Here is a 23,937-nt window from a genome sequence, read left to right as displayed (position 1 = left end):
TATCTATATCTTCTACACTCAAGACATCTATATTCATACATAAACTCTCATATTCATTTTCCATATGAACAATATTTTTTCTTTTTTTTTCTCTTAAGATCAACTGCATATTTCATACTAAATTATTTTATTCGAATTTTACACATTTCCCATCTAAGTTGTTTATCATATCTATTATTAAAATCCATATCAACCTTGTGAATAATACGCTTAATATGCTCTTTAAACGATTCTTCTTTAAGCAACGAGTTGTTCAGTTTCCAACAACCTTTTCCCCTGTCATGTATTAAGATATTAAGTTTCATTGACACTGCATTATGGTCACATTTTAACACAGGTTTAATATCTATGGAATGTGTATATGGAAAGTGCTCTTTTGACATGAGCCAATAATCTAATCCTGAATGAATGTTAAGTGACAATTGTCTCCATGTATACTGTCTTCTCTCTGGAAACATTTTTCTCCATACATCTACTAAGTAATTCTCTTTTCGAAATTTGACAAAGTTTTGTTTTGGTAAATATGCGTATGAAACTCCACTCGTGTCCTTACTTTTGTTTTGAACACAGTTCCAATCTCCACCCGCAATTATAACGTCATTTTGTTTTTTAATATTTTGTACCCAATTACATAATGACGAGTAAAAAGGCTCTTTCTCTTTATTTTTAGCAGGTGCATATACATTTAAACACAAATAAAAGCGATCTAGATATAACAATCTAGCAGCAACTGACCGACCATCACCTTTGTAATATGTGTCGATGACAGTTATAGGTAACCTTTCTTTAATAAAAATTGCTACACCTTTGGAATGATTTGTCCCATGATCAAATAGACATGTACCTTTCCATTCTTTAGAAACTGTATTTTCTATGTTTCGTGACAAGAATGTTTCCTGCAAATAAGCTATGTCACACTTTTGACGATGGAGCCAAAGAAATCTTTTCTTTCTCTTCATTGAATCACGTATCCCTCTTACATTCAATGTTATAAAATGTACGTGATCATGTTTACCCCAGTTCCTAGTTCTTTCATTTTCACAATTCTTTTGTCCTTCGTTTATATTGGTTTCCATGTTGATTTCTCTATGTTTATACTCACATCGTTGTGGAAATTTTATTTCTTTTTCTTTGTAGCTTTCTTCTTCCGTTTCACAGGCTTTAATGCTTTATTCGTCGACGATTTCGGGGGAGTCTCGGGTGACATGGATGTGTCATCATCTACATCGCTTTCACTTCGATTGTTTTCAGCTTCGCTCTCCAATGCTTCCACTTGATCATCGTAATCGCGGATGTTGTTACGCTTAGTCGCGTAGTGCATCGCTCCGTCTGAAGCGTACGCGGATGAACCTTCTTTAGGGCGTGACGCTGATCGCGTTCTTCTAGGTGATCGGAGATCTAAAGCTACGGCTGTTGCAGTGTCGACATTGGTATTCTGCGTCTGCGATGGATGTTGTACCAGTTTCGATACGAATTCAGCAAGACGAGTTTGTCGTGTCTTGTTGGTTGATCGAGATATTTCATCCTGTACGTTGATTCCCTCGCTCGAAGTTTGCGTTTGCGATTGAAACGAAAAAGCGTCGTACGTTGCTAGGTTCCCTGTCGCTTGTTGGGTGTTCGGGCATTCCTTCCTCATATGTCCGGGTTGCTTGCATACTTGGCACCTTACCTCGTTTACACATCTCGAGACGTGGTGTCCTATTTGTAAGCACCTGGAACATGTTGCATGGGCGCCACTGGCATTCTCAGGTTGTCCGGAATGGTAAATGCGAGCCATAAATGTGTTCCCAAAAACAAGTTTCCTGGGAAGAGGTTGCGATGGTGGAGAAATGTGGATAACACGATCACCGTTCAAACAGTTAGTTAGCTGACCATTTACCCTTAGTTTTTGGCGGTATATTTCGCCATGCATCTCATACTTCATCTCCTGTAGTTTAGCTCTTATCACTTCATCACTAACGGATAAGGGTATATCCTTAATGGTAACTCTCGTAAGGTTTTCATCTCTTGACTGGGTGAATGGGTTCACGTCATAAACAGGGACGCTTGCCCCACGTAGCAGTAACCCATTCGATATCAGCTCAACACGGTCGGTATGGGAAGTCAAATAGATCCGCCAAAGACGTCGAATCTGTTGAATTCCGGCAACAACATCACTCTTGAACACCTTCACAAGACTAACATAGATTTCCTCACCCGTAATTGGTTTTTTGTCCTCATTTCTTACGTTATCTGTCCGGATGAAAACGGGTTTTGGTCCTCGGGGAAGGTGCGATTCAGGGTGTGGCGTTGCTTTCTCAGCATACATGTTGATCCAATTACCAAATAAACGCTCGAAATATGGAATTAAACAGCAATATATGAAAAATGATCTCCAAATCTTGAAAAGGTTGATATAAGAATATCAATATCCTGATTACTGAAAACGGATGGTTAGTTCTCTCGTTGATATTTCCAGATATCTTAGTTCCAAAACAGAGGATGCAAAAATACGTCTTAACGCAGCTGTTGCGCCCTCTATCGACATGGTCGACTTATAAAGGGTTATATGTCGACATGGCGAGATAAGTTATCTTGCCAAGTTGACTTATAACAAGTTACATGTCAACACGGCGACATATTTTATCTTGCCAAGTCCACTTATAAAAAGTTATACGTCAACTTGGCGAGATATTTAGACTCTCGAGGGCCTTGGACACTTCATATCTTGCCATGTCGACATATAGTGTTTTATAAGTCGACTTGGCAAGATATTTCTTAATAATGAATTCTATCATTTTTGAAATCCCCGTTGATAAAGAAATCAATGTTCGCTCCCAGTTGGACGGTCCCGTAAGGCGCGTCTACCCCATCCATGTCGTCGTCATTATCGTCATCGCTATCGTTGTGTGCATCGTCGCGTTCTACTCGTAGCTCTAGCACACGCTGATAATACTTGAGGTCATCTCCGGTCACATCGACCCGACCGATTCCTGGGGTATTCTCTGCCGACCAGTACATTACGCCATCGAAGACAACGAATCGTCGGAACTTATTGCTGCTCGAATTACCAGTCGAGTTAGGAAAATACATTTTCCTATCCTTCCCATTTAGTCTGACCGATTCGATATTTTTCCGATTAGTATTTTGGCTCCAGTACATTCGATCATCTGCAAATGAATAAGATTTTGTCATCATTTTAAATAATTATGAGAATCCTTTCTGCAAGGAATTTTGTGGTGTTTGCTCTTTTAGAAGATAAGGGCAGAGGTAATTTAATATTGGTCATGTTGTGGAATCATTATGATTAAGCCTCTGTTAGGAATTATCTGAGGGAGACCGCACATCTATCTATGTTATTTCAATGTTGCCTCAAAGTGTTTTAAACATTTTCTAAATATCAATATACATAGTCTTGGGTTTTCAGGAAAAACTTTAAAATTATATTCGAAATTATTCCAACGATACTTCAAAAAAAAATTTAGTTTGTATGATGTTTGATTTTTCCTATCATTAAAACCTGTCAGACTGGACGTTATAAAAACGTTAAATAGAAGGAATGTTATATATATATTACATCAAATTGTATTACAACACGATAATTTCAAAACATTTCTAAAATTTTGGGAAATGATATGGTTAGATACAATGTGCTAGCTGGTCAGTCTGAGTTGAAATTGTTACTCAAACCTTTTGTGTCGACGAACAATCCTTTTGCCCATTTAATGTTCTCCTCGACAATACTCTCCTCCATGTTACCAATCCTCCGTGAAATGTGTGAGCTCTCACCCCAGTATAAATTCCTGTAAACAAGGCAGGGGGTTAAAAAGTTTACGGCGTAATGTTTTTTACGAAGAATAAAGATAAACATAAGACAATATTTACCTTTACATTACATTGAAAAACCTTTACACTAAAAGAAAAAAAAAACATTAGCTACGGCGACTATATAAACGATTAAGAAAACTCGTTATCTCCCATTCTCAAGACATTCGAATACATATACTTGTATGAAAAGCCAGGAGCGGTGCCGCGATTTTTTTTTAAGAAGGTGAATGCCTGGGGCAAGGCGAATTAAATATGACGTCATATTTTTCCAATTTGAATTATATGGCTTTTAATACTAATAATAATGATAAAAATGATAATGAGGGCACACACCATCCAGAGACGCTCATGGCGCCAGCGCAGCAACAGTTCCTTTAGACATGTGAGATGCAATTACAAATATAAACATAAACGAAGTCAAATATATCTTACGTAATTACTACAAATACGGTTTTGCATCATCCACTAGACTTTTATACAAGGAATAGACATTTCCTTTTATACTCTTCATCCTTCCATTGCTTACTTATTTTTCTATTTTATCTCCCCCTGTTCCCTACCTCGCATTTACCCTCCCTTTTTCACGATTTCACCCACTGCGAACACCACCCCCCCTCCGGTGGCACCGCCCTTGTAAACAGAGACCTGAACTATCGCCAACAATAATTATCCAAATGTAGACTCACCCTTGGAAACGATCGAAAAACACCGTAAAAGGATTGGAGATCCCGGTATCATAGAGAAATTCACCTTCAACGGGAAGCTGATTAATGTCCATTGGGGACATCGAAATCGAGTAAGAAGACTCGACGATCCAGTAGATTATTCGGCCGTTCACATCCAGAGCAAGGTCTATAATAACTCATTGTTTGAAAATTAACAACAACAAAAACAGCAAGAACATAAATATTGATATAATCATCAGCATTGTAATTAATGATGTAATAATTATTCATAAAACCTACCTTTTCTTTAACTTATCATTATTTTTATCATCATCATCAGTAGGCCTGTCAATATCATTAATATTATTATAGTTAATGTTAGTACAACTATTATTGAAATTAAAATGTTCATCAATGATTTCCTTGTTCCTGTTCTTTGAATACTTACAGTGTATTTTACGTATTCACCCACGGTAAAACTCAAATTTCACTCAGAAAAACTGCTTTTCTTTGATAAAGTGGCATTACATAGCACGTGAGACAATACGAAAATATCTACAAAGTATGTTAAAAATATTTCCAAAGAATGTGTGAAATTGCCAAAGAACTCGCGCCAATTTGATGTTTGTGTATTTATCCAAATCAATATTGCTTACGTGGCCCGAGTCTTTAAACGGTTATTTTATTATTATACTCCTGCGCTATATAAAAACACCCAAAGCTTGGAATTAATATTGTGTTTTAAGACAGTGTTGACTTTTTTTATACACTGATTGTGCTTTACTGAATTTCAGAGGTAAGCGATTCCAGAGTTTTGGGGCTACACAAGCAAATGCTCAATCCCCAAGTGTTACTATTTAGGAGGATATGAATTGTTCTTCCAATTGACATTTTCAGAAAATATACAGATCAACAATATACAGAAAGGGCGGGGTGTGTACAAAAAATGAATCTCTTTGCTGATTGGTTTAATATTTTTCATAACATAAACAATGTGTGCTGTAGACCAGAGCTTGACCAAAAAATACTAAATCATACTATTTGATCCGTTGAAAAACGTTTGTTCCCCTGAGCCATCCCACTGAATCCTGTCGATCCTGGTCTCAAAGGCAAAGTAGACCTGGTCCTGTTTAGGGTCGTATTCCACAGCATTGATGCGACTTGCTGCAGCCGTATATACCACATGGTAAGAAAGATTGAGCAAGTTGACACGTTCTTCATAGTTGTCGGTCGTTGCGAATGCAGTTTTATAGATGGTTCGATCATGACTTAGCAATACCTTCGTCAGTGCTGGGAACATAATTGGAAGGTAGATTAAGACTTTAAAGGATTATTGGTGACAATTGACAGTATCACCTAAAAATCAATAATATAAATGTGATATGACCCTTATGGATATACCTCTAAGTATTGCCCCTTTCCGCCCCAAGACACATCTTCTACTTCTTCTTCCTCCTCTTCTTCTCCTCCCCACCTTATTCTTCATGATCTTCTTTTTTCTCCTACTGCTCCTCCTAATCCACCCTTTTTCTCCTTGTTTTCTTCTTCCTGTTCTCCATGTTTTACTCCTACATTTTTCTTCTTTTTTCCTCTTCTTCATTTTCATCTCCATCTCATCCTCCTCCTTTTTCCTTTCCCCTTCAGTTTCTTCGTCGGTATCATCATCGCTACGATCTTCATGTCTCTCAACATCAACATCATCATTGATTAGATATCACTATCATAATAATGAATAGACCCCAATTCCATTGTTTTACCATGTTCGCATTGGTTTCCTGTGAATTCCCCGGAGCACTGGCAGGAATATCCATCCAGAATATCGGTACAAGTCGCTCCATTCATGCAGGGTTCACTAACACAAGCTGTAATGTGACAGTGAACACGGCATTGTTTAGCATTGGAGAAAGCGACTCAATTGTTACCTTCTACCACGACTACGCATAACCATAATTACCATTAAAACAATCATTATTGCTGCGATTTACTAGACCTATACTACTACTACTACTATTAGTATTACTACTGTTATGACAAAGAATTATCTCTACTTCAAATTCACAAAAAAAAATTACACTAAAGCAATCATAAAGTTTAAGTAAGAATGAAATCGTCCTGCTTTGGACCTTTAATCAAAACTTTGTATCTCGTAAGCAAAGTTAAAAACAACAAAAGTTTCTTCCGAATCGCAACAACATGCTTCAATTATAATTTCAGCAGGTTCGATAAAATTGTAAATCGAACATTGTTTCACAATTTGTATGACCGTCACTCAAATCCCAATGCATTCAACTCTTATTTCAGCTATTAGTGGATTATGACTATGAGCTCGCTAATTCAACCTAAGGCTAAGCCTACTTAGTTCTAGATCTAGATTAGAATTTACAATACAATCAGGCCTGTCTAACGACGTTACAAATACATGTACGATACCGGTGCAAACTATAAACAATTTTAGACCCAGATTAGATTTGTTACTAGTTTAGTTTAACTTTACCAAAAATAAATGTTGGGGCCCAGTACTAGCAGTGAGACTGAATTCAGTTTTATTCTGGGAGTCTTCATGGTGTACTCACAGTCCAGTTCGCGATTTAATTGCCGATTAGTGTGTTCATGTGATTGTGAAGTTCATCCAATACTAGTTGACAGCGTTCACTGTGCAGTCCACATTAATGTTGTGTAGATTACATCTCCGAAGCGTACTATGTGCGTGTAGTCCCAACAGTTAATTTAAATGTTATGCAGAGACATTTTCGAACTCGGTTCCAAATCTCATTATTCAATGCGTGGAAACATTCAGGCAAAAGTTCACATCTTGGTAGAAAGAATAATAAGTTCAGCTAATATTCAAAATAACTTTCATCTCGAGTCAAAATCATACAGGGTTGAAAAGAACGACGAAGTTTCACCCGTTAAAATAAAAGACGTCACTTTCCTTTTCACGCGTTCCGCTTTCCCCACAGTTCACCAATGCCAATCGTTTTTCCGAAACCATGGAACAGTCCATTAGTCATGTTCCGAAGAGCAAAATCTTAATTCTCTCTACATGATAATAATATGTTGAAATAAACTTAACCTTAATACGATACTATCAAGTTTATTCGTAACACCTCCACCCTAAAAGAAAAGAAAAAAGTTATAAAGTTATATAATTTTACATTTTTCTTTCATCACATTTACTTCTTCAAAGGTTTCTTTGTAAAAACTCCAAACAAATTAAAAGTAAAATGTAACATCTTGACATTTTTTTTCATCATTTTCTATTGTTTATGTTCTAAAACCACCTCTTTCTAACAGGAAATTCATGACATTTTTTTTCCATCATTTTCTGTTTCTTCCTGTAAAAAAAAAAAAAAAAAACTATTTCTAATGCCTCCACCCATAAAGAAAAAAAAAATGTCATTAAGATAATTTTCATACTACAAAATAACAAGGTTGTCTCCAAGCAAGATTTTCACTTCCCTAGTAATATCATCATCATAGTTCTGATCAACAACAACAAGTAACAAAGTTGTAAATATTTAACACATGGCACAGCCATACAATTATAACCTGTATCAGTTTTTCACATTTTCACAAGCATCATGAGGTTTGTATCAACATATATACATATAAACGTGAACTTAACCTCGAGACAAAGCATCCGCGATTATGTTATTTTTACCAGAAATATGCTCTATTTTCAAGGGGTAAGGCTGCAAGAGGAGACTCCAACGAAACAATCGCTGGTTCTTATTCCTGAACTTGTCTAAAAAGGAAAGCGGGTTGTGGTCAGTGTATACTTGATTACTTGTATGTCGCCAACACCGCTAGTGACATAAACCTCAAAGTTTTGTACAGCAAGCACCAATCCCAAAGTTTCCTTCTCAACTGTTGAGTACTTTCTTTGGTACCCATTTAGCTTGCGTGAGAAATAACCGACAGGCTTCTCTACCTTACTGTCATCAGTCTGAAACAGTACCGCTCCTACTCCTATGTCACTCGCGTCAATGGCCAACTTGAAAGGCTTGCTAAAATCCGGTGCCACAAGCACAGGATCCCGAGTAAGGATAGCCTTTAAGCAGTCAAATGCTTGCTGGCAGCGCTCAGACCAAACAAACCTAACCCCTTTCTTCAACAGGTCTGTCAGAGGCAATGCTATGGAGCTGAAATTAGGCACAAACCTCCGATAGACATGATAGAAGCCACACATTCCCAGAAAGCGCAGAATCTCGCGTCTGCCAGTCGGACATGGGAAAGCTAAAATAGCTTCAACTTTAGCATCCCTAGGCGCAACAACACCATGACCTACAATGTGTCCCAAATACGTTACCCTGGCCTTCATGAATTCACTCTTCTGGATATTTATTACCAGGTTAGCCTTGACCAGTCTCTCAAAGAAATTGCGCAACTGTGATAGATGAGACTCCCAAGTGTCACTGAAGATGATAATATCATCGATATACACTACGCAGTTATCAATACACTGTGTGACTTCATTCATCAATCTTTGAAATGTGGCAGGGGCATTTTTAAGACCAAAGGGCATTACCTTACATTGATAGAACCCATCCGGGGTGGCAAATGCAGAAATTTCCTTCGCCCTGTCTGTCAATGGCACCTGCCAATAACCCTTTAAAAGATCTATCTTACTGACACACTTCGCATTTCCTACTCTGTCAATGCAATCCTCTAGACTGGGGAGTGGGTAGCAGTCTGTCTTCGTTACATTATTGACTTTGCGATAGTCGATACAGAATCTTTGACTACCGTCAGGCTTAGGTACAAGGAAAATAGGCGAGCTCCAGGAACTTTTACTAGGTTCTATGATATCATTATTGAGCATCGTTTGAACTTCCGCCCGAACTTGGTGTGTGCTCGCCACATAGTTTACATTGTTCAACTGCTTAATGACAACATAAGGGCCACTGAACCTTGCTTTCAGAGGTTCCCCCGGAATAGGTAAGAGTACCAACACCTTGTCACCAGGCGAAAAACTTCGAACCTTGGCTTTCCTATCAGCTCTGACCTTCATGTCTTTCTGCGAAATCCTTAAGTGTTCCCTTGCTAGGTCACATGCCTTTGAAAGTCTACCCCTGAAGTTGGATACATACTCCAAGATATTGCACTCTTCAGGTCCTGTTTCCTCTAAGAGCTTCTCCTTGACCAACTTAAGGGGACCTCGAACCTCGTGTCCAAACACACGCTCAAAAGGCGTGTAGGTGGTAGACTCGTTAGGAGCATCTCTGATAGAAAATAACAAGAAAGGAATACCCTTATTCCAATCATCTGGGAAATCTGCACAATATGCTTTGATCATCGTCTTCAAAGTCTGATGAAACCTCTCGATTGCACCTTGTGACTGCGGGTGATAAGCTGTGGATCTAAGGTGGTGAACACCCAATTCAGACATGACCTGTTTGAAAACACCAGACATAAAATGAGATCCCTGATCCGACTGTATTTCCTTCGGAAGGCCATATCTTGTAAAAAAAAGTGCAACAAGGCATCTAAAACAGTCTTCGCTGTAATCGTCCTTAAAGGTACTGCTTCAGGAAACCTAGAAGACACATCCATGATTATCAAAAGATATTTACACCCCGACTTGGTTCGAGGCAATGGTCCGACACAGTCTACCAACACTCTACTGAAAGGTTCACTTAACGCCGGAATTGGGATTAAAGGCGCGGGCTTTATACAAGGTTGGGGCTTCCCCACCATCTGACAAGTGTGGCAAGACCTGCAAAATTCCGACACATCTTTATGTAAGCCGGGCCAAAAGAAATGTTTGGTAACTTTAGACCGAGTCTTCCTGGTGCCTAGATGACCGCCTACAGGAATTTCATGTGCCATCCGCAGAACCTCCTGTCGATAAGACTGAGGCAAAACAATCTGATGAAGTATCGACCATTCCTCGGTGGCTGGTCTTGACGGAGGCCTCCATTTCCTCATCAGGACCTCGGATTTTATGTAGAAACACTGTGGGCTATCTTGAGCTTCCTCCTCAGAAATTGCCACCGGAAACAACCGCTGAAGTGAAGGGTCACCGTGTTGAGCCTCAATTAGAGATGACCGACAATACCTCTCACCGTTAGACTCTATCTCATCCGCCTTACTCTCTAAATCCTGAAAGAATGTTTCCGCCAACAAGACCTCCGAATTATCACTCAACTCTATCGACTCATCGTCATCTCTCATAGACCTACGAAGTTGTGACCTTGTTACTGCACATGCAGGAAATATGCCAGGGAAATCATCCTGCAATTGCTCAGTCTCGGTTCCAGAAACAGGATCATCGGACACTATAGGTGAACCTCTCACTCTCTCACCAGCCAAGTCATTGCCCATCAACATATTTACGCCCTCCATTGGCAGACTAGAAACTACCCCAACTGTAACCAGCCCAGACACAATATCACTCTCTAGGTATACCTTGCAGGGGCCGCGGAACGGTTTTGAAAGTGGGGGGGGGGGGGGCTGAGCCAAAAGTGGGGGGGCTGACCATGCTAAAAATCACAATCATATGGTAATTTTTACGTTTTTGTACACGGTTTTGGAAAAAAGTGGGGGCTGAACCCCAGCCCCCCCCCCCCGGTTCCGCGGCCCCTGCCTTGTACAGTGGCACCGAGATATAGCCTTCCCCAATGCCCCTTACGAGCGCATATAGTCCTGTCCAACTATCCTCGGGCAAATGTGCTACATCTGCAACTAACAGGGTTTGCAACGACCCAGTATCCCGAAGGATAATAACCGGCCTCAATTCGCCATCAGAGTGAGACACAGTACCATGAGACAGAAAACCGCGAAAACCATCAGTCGTCCTTTCTACTGAATCATCAACTGACTTAGTCAAACGACATTTATCTTTTCGGTCTACCTCTCTACCAACCTGCTCTCATGTACTTGGTTTGATGAACATCACTTCCTTCTTGTCATGTTTATCATATGCTAACCTCCAACATTTAGATTCTGTATGCCCTTTCTTTGAACAATACGTGCATTGCAATTTAGATTTACTTCGCGCACCCTGCGGATCACCCGGTTTGCTTTCATGCTGGGACTGAGAGCTCATATCTGACCTAACAGTTGACCTGGGTAGTGACCCTTCCTTGACACTGTCAAATTTAGGGCCCACTTTATTCTTGTGCAACAGTTCATACTCATCAGATACTACAGCAGCCCTGTGCAGCTGGGTAATTCCTTGTTCCTCAACATGTAGTCTAGTCTGAGTAGGCAAGGAACCCTTGAAATCCTCTAATATCATTGCTTCCCTAAGAGACTCATAATCAGATTTGATTTTCAAAGCACCAACCCAGCGATCAAAATACATTGTCTTTTCTTTTACAAGCTCAACGTATGTTTGATCTGATTTTTTTCCTAGCCTCCCGAAACTGCCGCCTATAAGCTTCAGGTACTAATTCATATGCAGATAAAATAACTGCCTTCACTGACTCATAATTCTCCGATTCTTTTTCAGACAGAGACGAAAATACCTCTTGGGCCTTACCAACAAGAGCAGTCTGAATAAGCAGCGTCCAAAATTGCTTAGGCCAATCTAACCTCCTTGCTAACTTTTCAAAAGCCAAAAAGAAAGCATCAATTTCATCCTCGCAAAATTTCGGCACCAGTCTTGATTCTTGAGTCAAATCAAACTGAGTATACTTTAGACTAGATTCCATTTCCAACTTCTTTGTGTCTAATTGCTTGGCCTCAACTTTTAGTCTTTCTTTCTCTAATTCTAGCTTGGCTAACTCAACATCAATATTGCCGTTGCCTTTGCGATCTACTGACTCGAGTTCAAAATGGTCAGATAGAATGTCAACTATTTCATCCTTTCTTAGCTTTGAATCTATCATCAAGCCCACGTGACTGGCGACTGCTTTCAACTCACTCTTTTTCAAATTCTTGATTTCACCAAGTGATATGGCCTGCATAAATTTTCCAATATCTAATTCTTCTGCAATACTGAAATATCAGTTTATCAAGTAAAATGAGCAAACAAAGAAAACAACCATGCAATATCACTATTGTAAGTAATACTCAAAGAGATATGGCTTGAATACGTTCATCTCCCGGACAAGCCCCCATTTGTTATGACAAAGAATTATCTCTACTTCAAATTCACCAAAAAAAAATACACTAAAGCAATCATAAAGTTTAAGTAAGAATGAAATCGTCCTGCTTTGGACCTTTAATCATAACTTTGCATCTCGTAAGCAAAGTTAAAAACAACAAAAGTTTCTTCCGAATCGCAACAACATGCTTCAATTATAATTTCAGCAGGTTCGATAAAATTGTAAATCGAACATTGTTTCACAATTTGTATGACCGTCACTCAAATCCCAATGCATTCAACTCTTATTTCAGCTATTAGCTGATTAGTGGATTAAGACTATGAGCTCACTAATTCAGCCTAAGGCTAAGCCTACTTAGTTCTAGATCTAGATTAGAATTTACAATACAATCAGGCCTGTCTAACGACGTTACAAATACATGTACGATACCGATGCAAACTATAAACAATGTTAGACCCAGATTTGATTTGTTACTAGTTTAGTTTAACTTTACCAAAAATAAATGTTGGGGCCCAGTACTAGCAGTGAGACTGAATTCAGTTTTATTCTGGGAGTCTTCATGGTGTACTCACAGTCCAGTTCGCGATTTAATTGCCGATTAGTGTGTTCATGTGATTGTGAAGTTCATCCAATACTAGTTGACAGCGTTCACTGTGCAAGTCCACATTAATGTTGTGTAGATTACATATCCGAAGCGTACTATGTGCGTGTAGTCCCAACAGTTCATTTAAATGTTATGCAGAGACATTTTCGAACTCGGTTCCAAATCTCATTATTCAATGCGTGGAAACATTCAGGCAAAAGTCCACATCTTGGTAGAAAGAATAATAAGTTCAGCTAATATTCAAAATAACTTTCATCTCGAGTCAAAATCATGCAGGGTTGAAAAGAACGACGAATTTTCACTCGTTAAAATAAAAGACGTCACTTTCCTTTTCACGCGTTCCGCTTTCCCCACAGTTCACCAATGCCAATCGTTTTTCCGAAACCATGGAAACAGTCCATTAGTCATGTTCCGAAGAGCAAAATCTTAATTCTCTCTACATGATAATAATATGTTGAAATAAACTTAACCTTAATACGATACTATCAAGTTTATTCGTAACACCTCCACCCTAAAAGAAAAGAAAAATGTTATAAAGTTATATAATTTTACATTTTTCTTTCATCACATTTACTTCTTCAAAGGTTTCTTTGTAAAAACTCCAAACAAATTGAAAGTAAAATGTAATATCTTGACATTTTTTCCATCATTTTCTATTGTTTATGTTCTAAAACCACCTCTTTCTAACACGAAATTCATGACATTTTTTTTTCATCATTTTCTGTTTCTTCCTGTAAACAAAACAAAAAAATTACTATTTCTAATGCCTCCACCCATAAAGAAAAAAAAAATGTCATTAAGATAATTTTCATACTACAAAAGAACAAGGTTGTCTCCAAGCAAGATTTTCACTTCCCTAGTAATATCATCATCATAGTTCTGATCAACAACAACAAGTAACAAAGTTGTAAATATTTAACACATGGCACAGCCATACAATTATTACCTGTATCAGTTTTTCACATTTTCACAAGCATCATGAGGTTTGTATCAACATATATACATAGAAACGTGAACCTAGACTCGAGACAAAGCATCCGTGATTATGTTATTTTTACCAGAAATATGCTCTATTTTCAAGATGTAAGGCTGCAAGAGGATACTCCAACGAAACAATCGCTGGTTCTTATTCCTGAACTTGTCTAAAAAGGAAAGCGGGTTGTGGTCATTGTATACTTGTATGTCGCCAACACCGCTAGTGACATAAACCTCAAAGTGTTGTACAGCAAGCACCAAACCCAAAGTTTCCTTTTCAACTGTTGAGTACTTTCTTTGGTACCCATTTAGCTTGCGTGAGAAATAACCGACAGGCTTGTCTACCTCACTGTCATCAGTCTGAAACAGTACCGCTCCTACTCCTATGTCACTCGCGCCAATGTCCAACTTGAAAGGCTTGCTAAAATCCGGTGCTGCAAGCACAGGATCCCGAGTAAGGATAGCCTTTAAGCAGTCAAATGCTTGCTGGCAGCGCTCAGACCAAACAAACCTAACCCCTTTCTTCAACAGGTCTGTCAGAGGCACTGCTATGGAGCTGAAATTAGGCACAAACCTCCGATAGAAGCCACACATTCCCATAAAGCGCAGAATCTCGCGTCTGCCAGTCGGACATGGGAAAGCTAAAATAGCTTCAACTTTAGCATCCCTAGGCGCAACAACACCATGACCTACAATGTGTCCCAAATACGTTACCCTGGCCTTCATGAATTCACTCTTCTGCATATTTATTACCAGGTTAGCCTTGATCAGTCTCTCAAATAGATTGCGCAACTGTGATAGATGAGACTCCCAAGTGTCACTAAAGATGATAATATCATCGATATACACTACGCAGTTCTCAATACCCTGTGTGACTTCATTCATCAATCTTTGAAATGTGGCAGGGGCATTTTTAAGACCAAAGGGCATTACCTTACATTGATAGAACCCATCCGGGGTGGCAAATGCAGAAATTTCCTTCGCCCTGTCTGTTAATGGCACCTGCCAATAACCCTTTAAAATATCTATCTTACTGACACACTTCGCATTTCCTACTCTGTCAATGCAATCCTCTAGCCTGAGGAGTGGGTAGCAGTCCGAGTCAAAATCATACAGGGTTGAAAAGAACGACGAAGTTTCACCCGTTAAGATAAAAGACGTCACTTTCCTTTTCACGCGTTCCGTTTTCCCACAGTTCACCAATGCCAATCGTTTTTCCGAAACCATGGAAACAGTCCATTAGTCATGTTCCGAAGAGCAAAATCTTAATTCTCTCTACATGATAATAATATGTTGAAATAAATTGACCTTAATACGATACTATCAAGTTTATTCGTAACACTACTACTACAAATACCACATTTAGTATTACTACTACTATAGTACTACTACAACTACTAGAGGAGTAAATACTTTATACTATAAAAATATAAATACTTTATCGTACTTCTTACCTGCAATCTTGCAAGCAAATACATTTCTGCCGCCAAGGGCAATCTTCTTAAGCGCAGTTGGTATCTCGGTGCCATTGCGAAGCTTTATCATTCGACAAAAGGTCTTGACGTTGCAATGCTCGTTATAGTCATGACAGTCTGCACTTGGAGATGATGTGGAATAGACGGAGGCACAGACGACTGTAAAATAAACGGGACTCTCCGTCAGATGCAAATTACATGCACAATGTAAAGCCTAGAATACTGTAATGCCTGTCACACAACTGAAACAGACTATTCACCGACCAAAGCTACTACGTAATCTCCGACGACATACCGTCGTTGGTGTACAGTCCGAACAGTCGTATTGAATGTGGTGATTTACATTAAATCAATTTCTAGTAAGTCTACCCACCCTTTCCTACGGTAAAAAAATCGTAATTTTAATGATGGTTCCAGTGAAAAATAAGGCTAATGACGAATTTTCAGCTCGTGTGAAACCGAACATGACTAGAATCACGAACACCACAATCACAAATTCAAATTCTCCTCCGGAGGTGAATTCCAGTTAAGGTTCACTAAAATCACAGTTTTCGAGTGAGCGTTCGAAAGGTCCGATGATTCTAAAGACAAATTGCAATCATCATTACAATGATGATTCAAGATTCACGTGTGAAAAGGCGCTACATCAATGTGAATTACAGTATATATCGGATAGTATAAACATGATTAAAAAAAAGCAAGATATATTTTCTAGAATCGACAAATCAATTAAAAATCATAATACTAATGGGGAATTGCACGAAATTTATATTTGATACCAATTAAGGGTATGCCCAAAATAACTAGTCCCAACATTTGATTAAAGGCAAATTTGAAGCTGTATGATATCCGATTACTGGAACTCGCTAAATATTACGCTTGCTTTTTGGAATATCAACGACAAGCTACGCTTGATTTGCGCTTGGCCTATACTTGCATAAAAAGGAACGGGGGCGAGAGCCCCCCCCCCCCCCACAAAAAAGGAAGAGAAATTGACAGGAATATGATATTACTTGTTGAATAGTATGTCATATTAGTATGTCATATTTTGACATACTATCTGTCACAAAAATTAGATTCGCATCTTAAATGCTAACTCGCTTCGCTCTCTCGCAACTTTTACACATTTTCTCACAGAATCCTTGTTTTGTCCCCTCAAATGGTTTGGCTATTTACACAATTTAAATGAACGTAGGTATCTTGCAATGCGCCGTAACACAAAGTAAACGTTCCCTGGGAGCAATAGTGACCATATACCTTTTGATGAGATGAATGAGAAGATGAGCAACCAGTTGATTAGCAAGTTCAAGCCAGCCTACAGAAAGCAAATTATACAGAATATGATAATAATATGGTCATGATGATCCAGAGCCCTTGACGGGAGGGGGGGGGGGCGGTCTCACATACTGTTTAAACTCATGATTGTTTGGTCTGCACCGGGCCCGCACGAAATTAGTCCGCACCACAAACGTCCAGTAAACTACATAGCAGAGGGCGCTACTTTAAACGATAAGTCCACCTCAAGAAAATGTTGATTTGAATAAAAAGAGAAAAATCCAACAAGAGCAACACTGAATATGACATTTTTTGATTTCGCATAATTTCACAAAACAGTTATATGCACATCCTGGTCAGTATGCAAATGAGGTGACTAATTACATCATCCACTCACTATTTCGATTTAATCTATTAAATGAAATATGAAATATTCTACTTTTCTCCTCACTATCATCTGAAGGGAGTTTCTTCCTCCCCAAATATGTGGAATTACCATTGTTTTAATATTTTTTGGTTCAGTCTAGTTGGTCTTTATTGTAAAGTTTGTAAAAAAATTTGGGGGACGTGTCAGTATCCAATGTCCATCCATTATTTTGTCATGAAAATGGGATGTTCTTTTTTTTTTCTTCATTTACGCGTATTTTGTTTTAGTGCCCGTTTTTGATAGTGTAGACCAAAAAGGCAACTACCTAATTAGAAGACGAAAGGAAGCAAGGAAAGAAAGGAAGTAAGTAAAATAGAAAGAAATAAAGAAAGAAAGAAAGAAAGGAAGGAAGGAAGGAATGAAAAAAGGAAGAAACAAAGAAACAAAGAGAATGACAAAGAAGAAAAAGGGGGAAAATTATAAAATTCGGACCATCAAATAAACTTCAATTTAAGTAATCAACATGCACGAATATATTATGAACTTGTCTTTTTTACGGTCTTATCCTCAAAAGGATAGTCCATGCAGGCTGAAACAATATGATTTGAATAGATAAAGAATGCCTGACAAACAAAACGGGGAAAATATTATAATAATCGGACGAGGAATAACGAAGATATGACATTTTAAATACTTGCATTATTTCTGTGAAACTGTTCTATACATGTCTTGATAAATAATATTCAATGAGCAAACTAATGATGTAATATCCCACTTGATCTTTTGTTGTATTTATTGCATTAAATTATGCTTTAAAATAAATTTTGTCCTCCAAGAAAAGAAAACCGGATTGACAACTAAATTAATGTATTAGATTATATCTATGCAACTTTTTCTTATTATAGGGGAGACATAATTATCACACACACGTCACGTATCAAAAATATGAAATGATTATGATTTCATGAATTAACATAGGAAAAGGGGAAGATGGGGACATCATCATCAGCCCACCTATCGAACATTCATGATAACGTTCGTGCGTATAACTATTTTAACAAAATATTACTAAGTTTTAAAATTCAATAACTGTTTTATTTTTAAGCATGCATATTTTGATGAAGGGAATTTTACTCTATTTTATTCAAATTAAATTATTTTCAGCCCGGAATACCCCTTTAAATTGAGCTAAAAAAAAAAAAATATATATATATATATACATATATAAGCCAACTTACCAAACGCCTCATTTTGAAGATTCGCAAATTGCGATGAAAACCAGATAGCAAATTTAGAAATGCATTGAAGAAAAAATAACAAAAAGTGAGTTTCTTCTCATTAATGAAGTATTCAGTATATGACGTGAATTGTCATAAAAGCCGACATCGAAAATTAAAAGTATTGGCAGCCTTTGAAATCGTGGTAAAACCAGCGTGCATATACATGCATGTCGTTCTTTGCTCTTTCTTTTTTTACCGTTGAATAACCTTTTGGTGCTCGGTTTGTGGTTATAAGTATTATAATGAGCTCATCTTGGAGTTTGACAGTGATCACGGTCATCAGCGCGCTTTTCACGCGTACTGCATCTATTGGCTAACTATCTATTTTGGCCTGACGAAGAGGGCATAAATGAATAAAGATAGACAAGAGAGGGAGAAGGAGAAAATTAATGAGAATTGACATGTCCCTTTTTATACATATTTTCAACTTTATTTCAATGATAATGATCCTCGGTGTGTCAAGCATAGCGGATTTGGAATAGAGACGGTCATTATTGGATTTTACTGGCCATTATTCCACGTAGATCAAGTGCGTTGATAACAAAAATGATGCAAGACAACCAGGATGTGCTCTTTATGTGTATATGTTTCCCTTTTCCTTTTTGTTTACGATTGGATAATGCCATTAGATTTGTAAATGCATTTGAAAATAATCATTTTTTATACACAGCAAAAACTGTGGTGTTAACCAGTGTACATAGAGGACCACACCAGTTATTTTACACCGGTGTTAAAATGAAAGTGTTAGTTTAACACCTATAGGTGTTATTACAACACCTTTGGTTGTTACATTTACACTCTTCGGTGTTATGTTCAATCTCTAGGGTGTAATTTTAACACCTCAGGGTGTGGTCCTTTATTAACACCAACTGGTGTCAGTTTTAACACCACAGTTTTTACAGTGTATGGAGAATGGGATAAAACGTATTAATTCCAAGGGCGTAGGCTGGGGTTGCATTGGTGCACGTGCAGTTCCGACACTGGCAAGCAAATTTGTACCCCTTCTTCTGCTTTCAACAGCTGATTTTCCCAACTTCCACCAGGATGTGCACCTCCCCATCTGCTCAAACCAGCTACGCCCCCCTTGATTTATTTGTATACGGATAAATGTTTCGAAATCCCAAACTGGTTTTTACATAATGGTCAGGATCACGTCAACAGAAAGGTTAGCGATTGATCGTAAGCTTGGTTTTCACCCCCGGGGGGGGGGGGGGTGGGGGCACTCAGTATATAATGCATAGTGGGTATGTGCCGCGGAGGGGACCCCCATTTTTACACTCAAATTTCCGTTCCAAGGCATAGCATTTTTGTCTTTTGAGAAAAAATAAGAAATAAATCCGCTCCAAAGCTTCGCATATTTTTCGTTACGCCGTTCCGGTCGCATTGATCTGCTACAATGAGCTGCAGTTTTGGTGAAAAGCGGCCGCAGAGCGCTGTCCGAATACATCGCCTCTGTGCGAGCGCACCCGGCGGAGACCGCGCTAGCTGCATCATGCACGCATGCCCGTTCCATAGGCATGCTTACGCACTCACACGATCCGTTCCAAGGACCCACGTTTTCACAAACATTTGTAGTTCCGAAGCCCGTTCCGAGGACCCTCCTTTTTACAATAAGCCCACTCCAAGGCCCCCGTTTTTTGTCTCGCCCGCGGCACACCCCTACCACTTTTTTGGTCGAGTGCCCCCCCCCCCCGGGGGTTTTCACCAATGATTGCAGAAGCGGATCTAGAGGGGGGGTTGGGGGGTTGCAACCCCCCCAAAAAAAAAATCCGGGGACCATTTTTTTAAATCTTATCTTTTTTAGATGCAAGAAAACGCCATTTTCACACACAGATTTTCAAAAATTTTCCCTACTGTGGGAGGAGGGACACCCCCCTCCCACACCCTCCCCCCTCGCTCGCTCCGCTCGCTTGAACTCGGTCGCTACGCTCCCTCGCATACCACCCCAACCCCCCCCCCTTTATAAAAAGCTGGATCCGCCCCTGGATTGTATACTGTATAGTCAATGCAAATATGCAATCAACTTTAAAGATATTCTTCTACGATGATTGCTAATCTTTGTGTTACGGGTTACGGGACTCTTCGATGTTCCTTGATACAATTTGAATAGCGCGATCTCGTATACGCAATTCATAATTATCGGTAAAACAGGGTTGGTGCCAGGGTACTACTTACAGTATACATCCGAAGAATCAAAAATATTTTATAATGACTTTATGTGGTCATCATTGTAAAGGGGAAGTATTACTAATCAGATATATAACTTCACTTTTCAAAATAGTGATCAGAGATTGCAGAAATCAGCTCTCAAAAATGATTTATTTTCATGCCATATTTCTGCCTTCCACCGGTCCTCTTGCGAGCTCCAGCTGAGTGACGTCACACAATGAGCAGTGAGCAGCTGAGCTGACAGCAGCCCATTGGAGACGATCTTTCCAATCAGCGTTTTTTGCTCTTAGAATTGTTTATTGCTCTTAATATTGGTCTTGTTATATAGATAAAAGTTTGAATTTACTGAACAGTGAAAAAAAAGTGCACATTTAACGTATTTTGGTAACCGATATTTAGCTTAGAATTTTTTTTTTTCAAGAAATATATGTGAATAAACAAAGCATATTTTCACGTAGAAATCACACTTGCGTCACATTAATATTATAATCAATATAAAGCATAGACATTCTTCTTTATGACTGAACAAAAATTATGAAATTTCATTAAGTAGCAAAGTCAGAAACCACAAAAAAAACACGGCAATATCCATCGCGAAATGACTGAAATTGCAGTTGAATTGCCGAAGCATTATTAGGCAACAGCGGCGAGCGTACTTTATTTCATATATCTTAAAAATGCCTTTCCGGTAGGGCGATGGTCTGTAGCCAAATGCGTTGGCCATTGTTTTGTCATGTGCGAGGACCCTGGTTCGAAACTCGGATTTTTTTTTCTGGGCATTTTTTTTTTAATTCCTTCCCCGTCCCTACCCATCTTTTTTTCTCTTTTTATTTTCTTGTGAAATTCTATTCAGACCTGTATTTATCAAATCTTGTTTCTTAATTGCTGCTTTTGATTTTCTTGATTAGATTATTTCTACTCTTATTTGGGATGGGAGGGGTAGAGTTAAAAGTCAAGTCCACATCAACTAAAAATTATTTGAATAGAGTAATTTCCCTTGTTGTTTTTACTCAAAACAGTCATGTACACAAAACAATGATATGCAAATTAGAGTTGTCACTCACATCACATTCGTTTCTATTTTTTGTGGCATTTTGTTTTTTATTCTTTGCAGATTTGACGATAGGAAACTCTTCATCTGATCACAATAGGTCATATTTACGGAACTGTTAAAATAGTAATTATATAAATTTGAATCAAAGTTTTTATGAAATTTCCTGCAATATCTTGTTATTTTTCTTTAAATTCAAATTAATTTTTGATTGCGTGGACTTCTCCTTTACTCTTAATGTAGGGAATGCATAGCAAAATTTATCCAGAAACAAAATTGTCTTAGAATATGCAAATCAGTAATTGGACACATGTTCACTTTTCTTTCATCCATGCCACTTCCTCACATCCACCAGGCTTTCAGTCTTATAACAAAAATGATGAACCATCACACAACAGCACACAACATTCACAGTGCTTCACAATAAATATTTCACTTCTGTTCATACATGCAATAAATATTGTGGAAAACAAATAAAAGGCGTACCCATATTCAAATACCGTTTAAAAGGACAAATATATTATACCTTTCGAGAAAAATCAGCACGTTAAATATCTGATAACAAAACATAATTATGGGGCACTGCAAGAAACTTATGTTCAATTGCAAATCAAGCGTAATTCTTAAATTCAAATTCAAGCGTAATAAGGTCGAGTTGCAATCGCAATTCAACTACATGTTTAATCAAAGGACTTACCCTTGATTTGGGACGTGTGATTGAGTATAACATTTCTCGCAAAATGCCCTAGTAACATTAAAATTGTTCTTTCGTTTTAAATTGTGTGTTATTATTTTTGACAAGCTGTATTCCTGTCCAAGTCAAATTTCTTAGTTCTCTCCAAAACTGTGCTCAAAATTGTTTCCAAGATTGATAAAGAAAATTTTTCTTTTGTATCATTATCAGTCCACAACTTGCAAACCGTATGTCCTGGAAAGAGTGAAGAAAAAAATGGCTATATCCAAATCATAGTAAAAGGACATGATGGAATCTCCCAGATTGAGGTAGCAAGCAGAGACCAGAAGTCACCAGAGTCAGCAAGTGTGCAGATATGTGTGTAGAAGAGAGAAAAAAAGAAATAGTTTAAATAATCAAATCAAAGTATGAATTTAATTATCGTGATGATTGATGACGTGCGGTGGCATGTAATTCCCGGTCAACAACAAATGATAGTATAGGTTAAGACACCTGAAAAGTTCCACTCAGAACACTGGTGCTCTACCTCAAGTGATGTTTGTGTAGGCCCCACTCCACTTCACTACCGCTACACTACCGTACATGTACGCCACCACACCTACCCGGGTAGGTGTGTAGCGTAGTGTAGGCTGTAGCAGTAGTGAAGTGGAGACTACACGAACATCACTTGAGGTACGGTGCTCTCTGAGTCTCTGTGTCATTACAAATATTGCATTTATCTTCATTGTTGAAGGCATTACGCATGCATATATGCAGCAACACTCTAATCAGAAAGAAACACCAGACTCTAATTTTGGCCCACCCAAGGGTTCATTACATGCCGCCGCGCACAGAAAATTCAAGCCATAGAAGTCGTGTGTTGTGGACCCAAAAAGTGAGATCCCAGCACGCGCGACCCACTAGTTAGAAATCCACTGCCAAACGCGGTTCGTGGTGCGAGGTTAGTATACTAATACTAACCTCGCAATACGTATGAGTGATTTTGGCCAGGAATCAGGGTAATCACTGCTGAAAATTTGCCTGGCTTCATGACATCGGCATCATGGTGATATAATTATGTGTATAATAAAAACTTAAACATATCTGAAACAGCAGATTTTCAGCCATGGCCATGCTCCTAAATAATTTAATCGCCTGCCTGAGTCCTGACCAGTTTTAGAAATCTGAAGAAAAAATCTGCTGGAATTGTGCAAAAACATTATGTCTAAAATAAAGACTTTTTAATTTTAATAGTATACGCCAAAATGCATGATTCTAAACTTATATCAGATCTGTATCTGTCATCTGACCTGAATGCATCGTCAGAACAAGTACAGTTTCCAAACATGCTTACCTTGACTTTTGACTGGATCAAACAGCGTAACCTGCAACATGCATCGGGAGCAAGTGAATGGGACCGTGCAGCTTGGAGTTTTTCAATAGTTAGTAGAGCAACACAACGAATACTGTCGAGTGGACAAAATCGATCTTTCCAGTTCACAATTCAATAAAAACCGGGCAAAATAACACAGATCTGGTTCCCTT

General features: G+C 38.5%; 1 protein-coding gene across 1 annotated transcript; it reads right to left on the bottom strand.

The window, feature by feature from the left end:
• Positions 1 to 95: 95 nt before the first annotated feature.
• LOC135157660 (prolow-density lipoprotein receptor-related protein 1-like) lies at positions 96 to 18,469 on the bottom strand. Its single transcript, XM_064114056.1, has 8 exons — positions 18,458 to 18,469; positions 16,835 to 16,892; positions 15,557 to 15,736; positions 6,230 to 6,334; positions 5,511 to 5,762; positions 4,494 to 4,659; positions 3,670 to 3,782; positions 96 to 3,149 (listed from the first exon to the last, which is right to left on the bottom strand). The coding sequence occupies exons 1-8, from the start codon at positions 18,467 to 18,469 to the stop codon at positions 2,758 to 2,760; spliced, it is 1,278 nt and encodes a 425-aa protein (XP_063970126.1). The 3' UTR covers positions 96 to 2,757.
• Positions 18,470 to 23,937: the final 5,468 nt, after the last annotated feature.

Source organism: Lytechinus pictus, chromosome 19 (assembly GCF_037042905.1).
Source record: "Lytechinus pictus isolate F3 Inbred chromosome 19, Lp3.0, whole genome shotgun sequence".
Lineage (NCBI taxonomy): Eukaryota > Metazoa > Echinodermata > Echinoidea > Temnopleuroida > Toxopneustidae > Lytechinus > Lytechinus pictus.
Note: the sequence above shows the minus strand (reverse complement) of the source record. Positions and strands in the feature narration are given on the sequence as shown.

Bases quoted from the DNA above. Each gene is read 5' to 3' on its own strand.
- LOC135157660 (XM_064114056.1), bottom strand. The intron at 15,737-16,834 runs GTATATGGTCAC...TTTATTTTACAG, and splicing joins CTCATTCATCTCATCAAAAG to TCGTCTGTGCCTCCGTCTAT. The intron at 3,150-3,669 runs GTTTGAGTAACA...ATTCATTTGCAG, and splicing joins ATTGTTCGTCGACACAAAAG to ATGATCGAATGTACTGGAGC.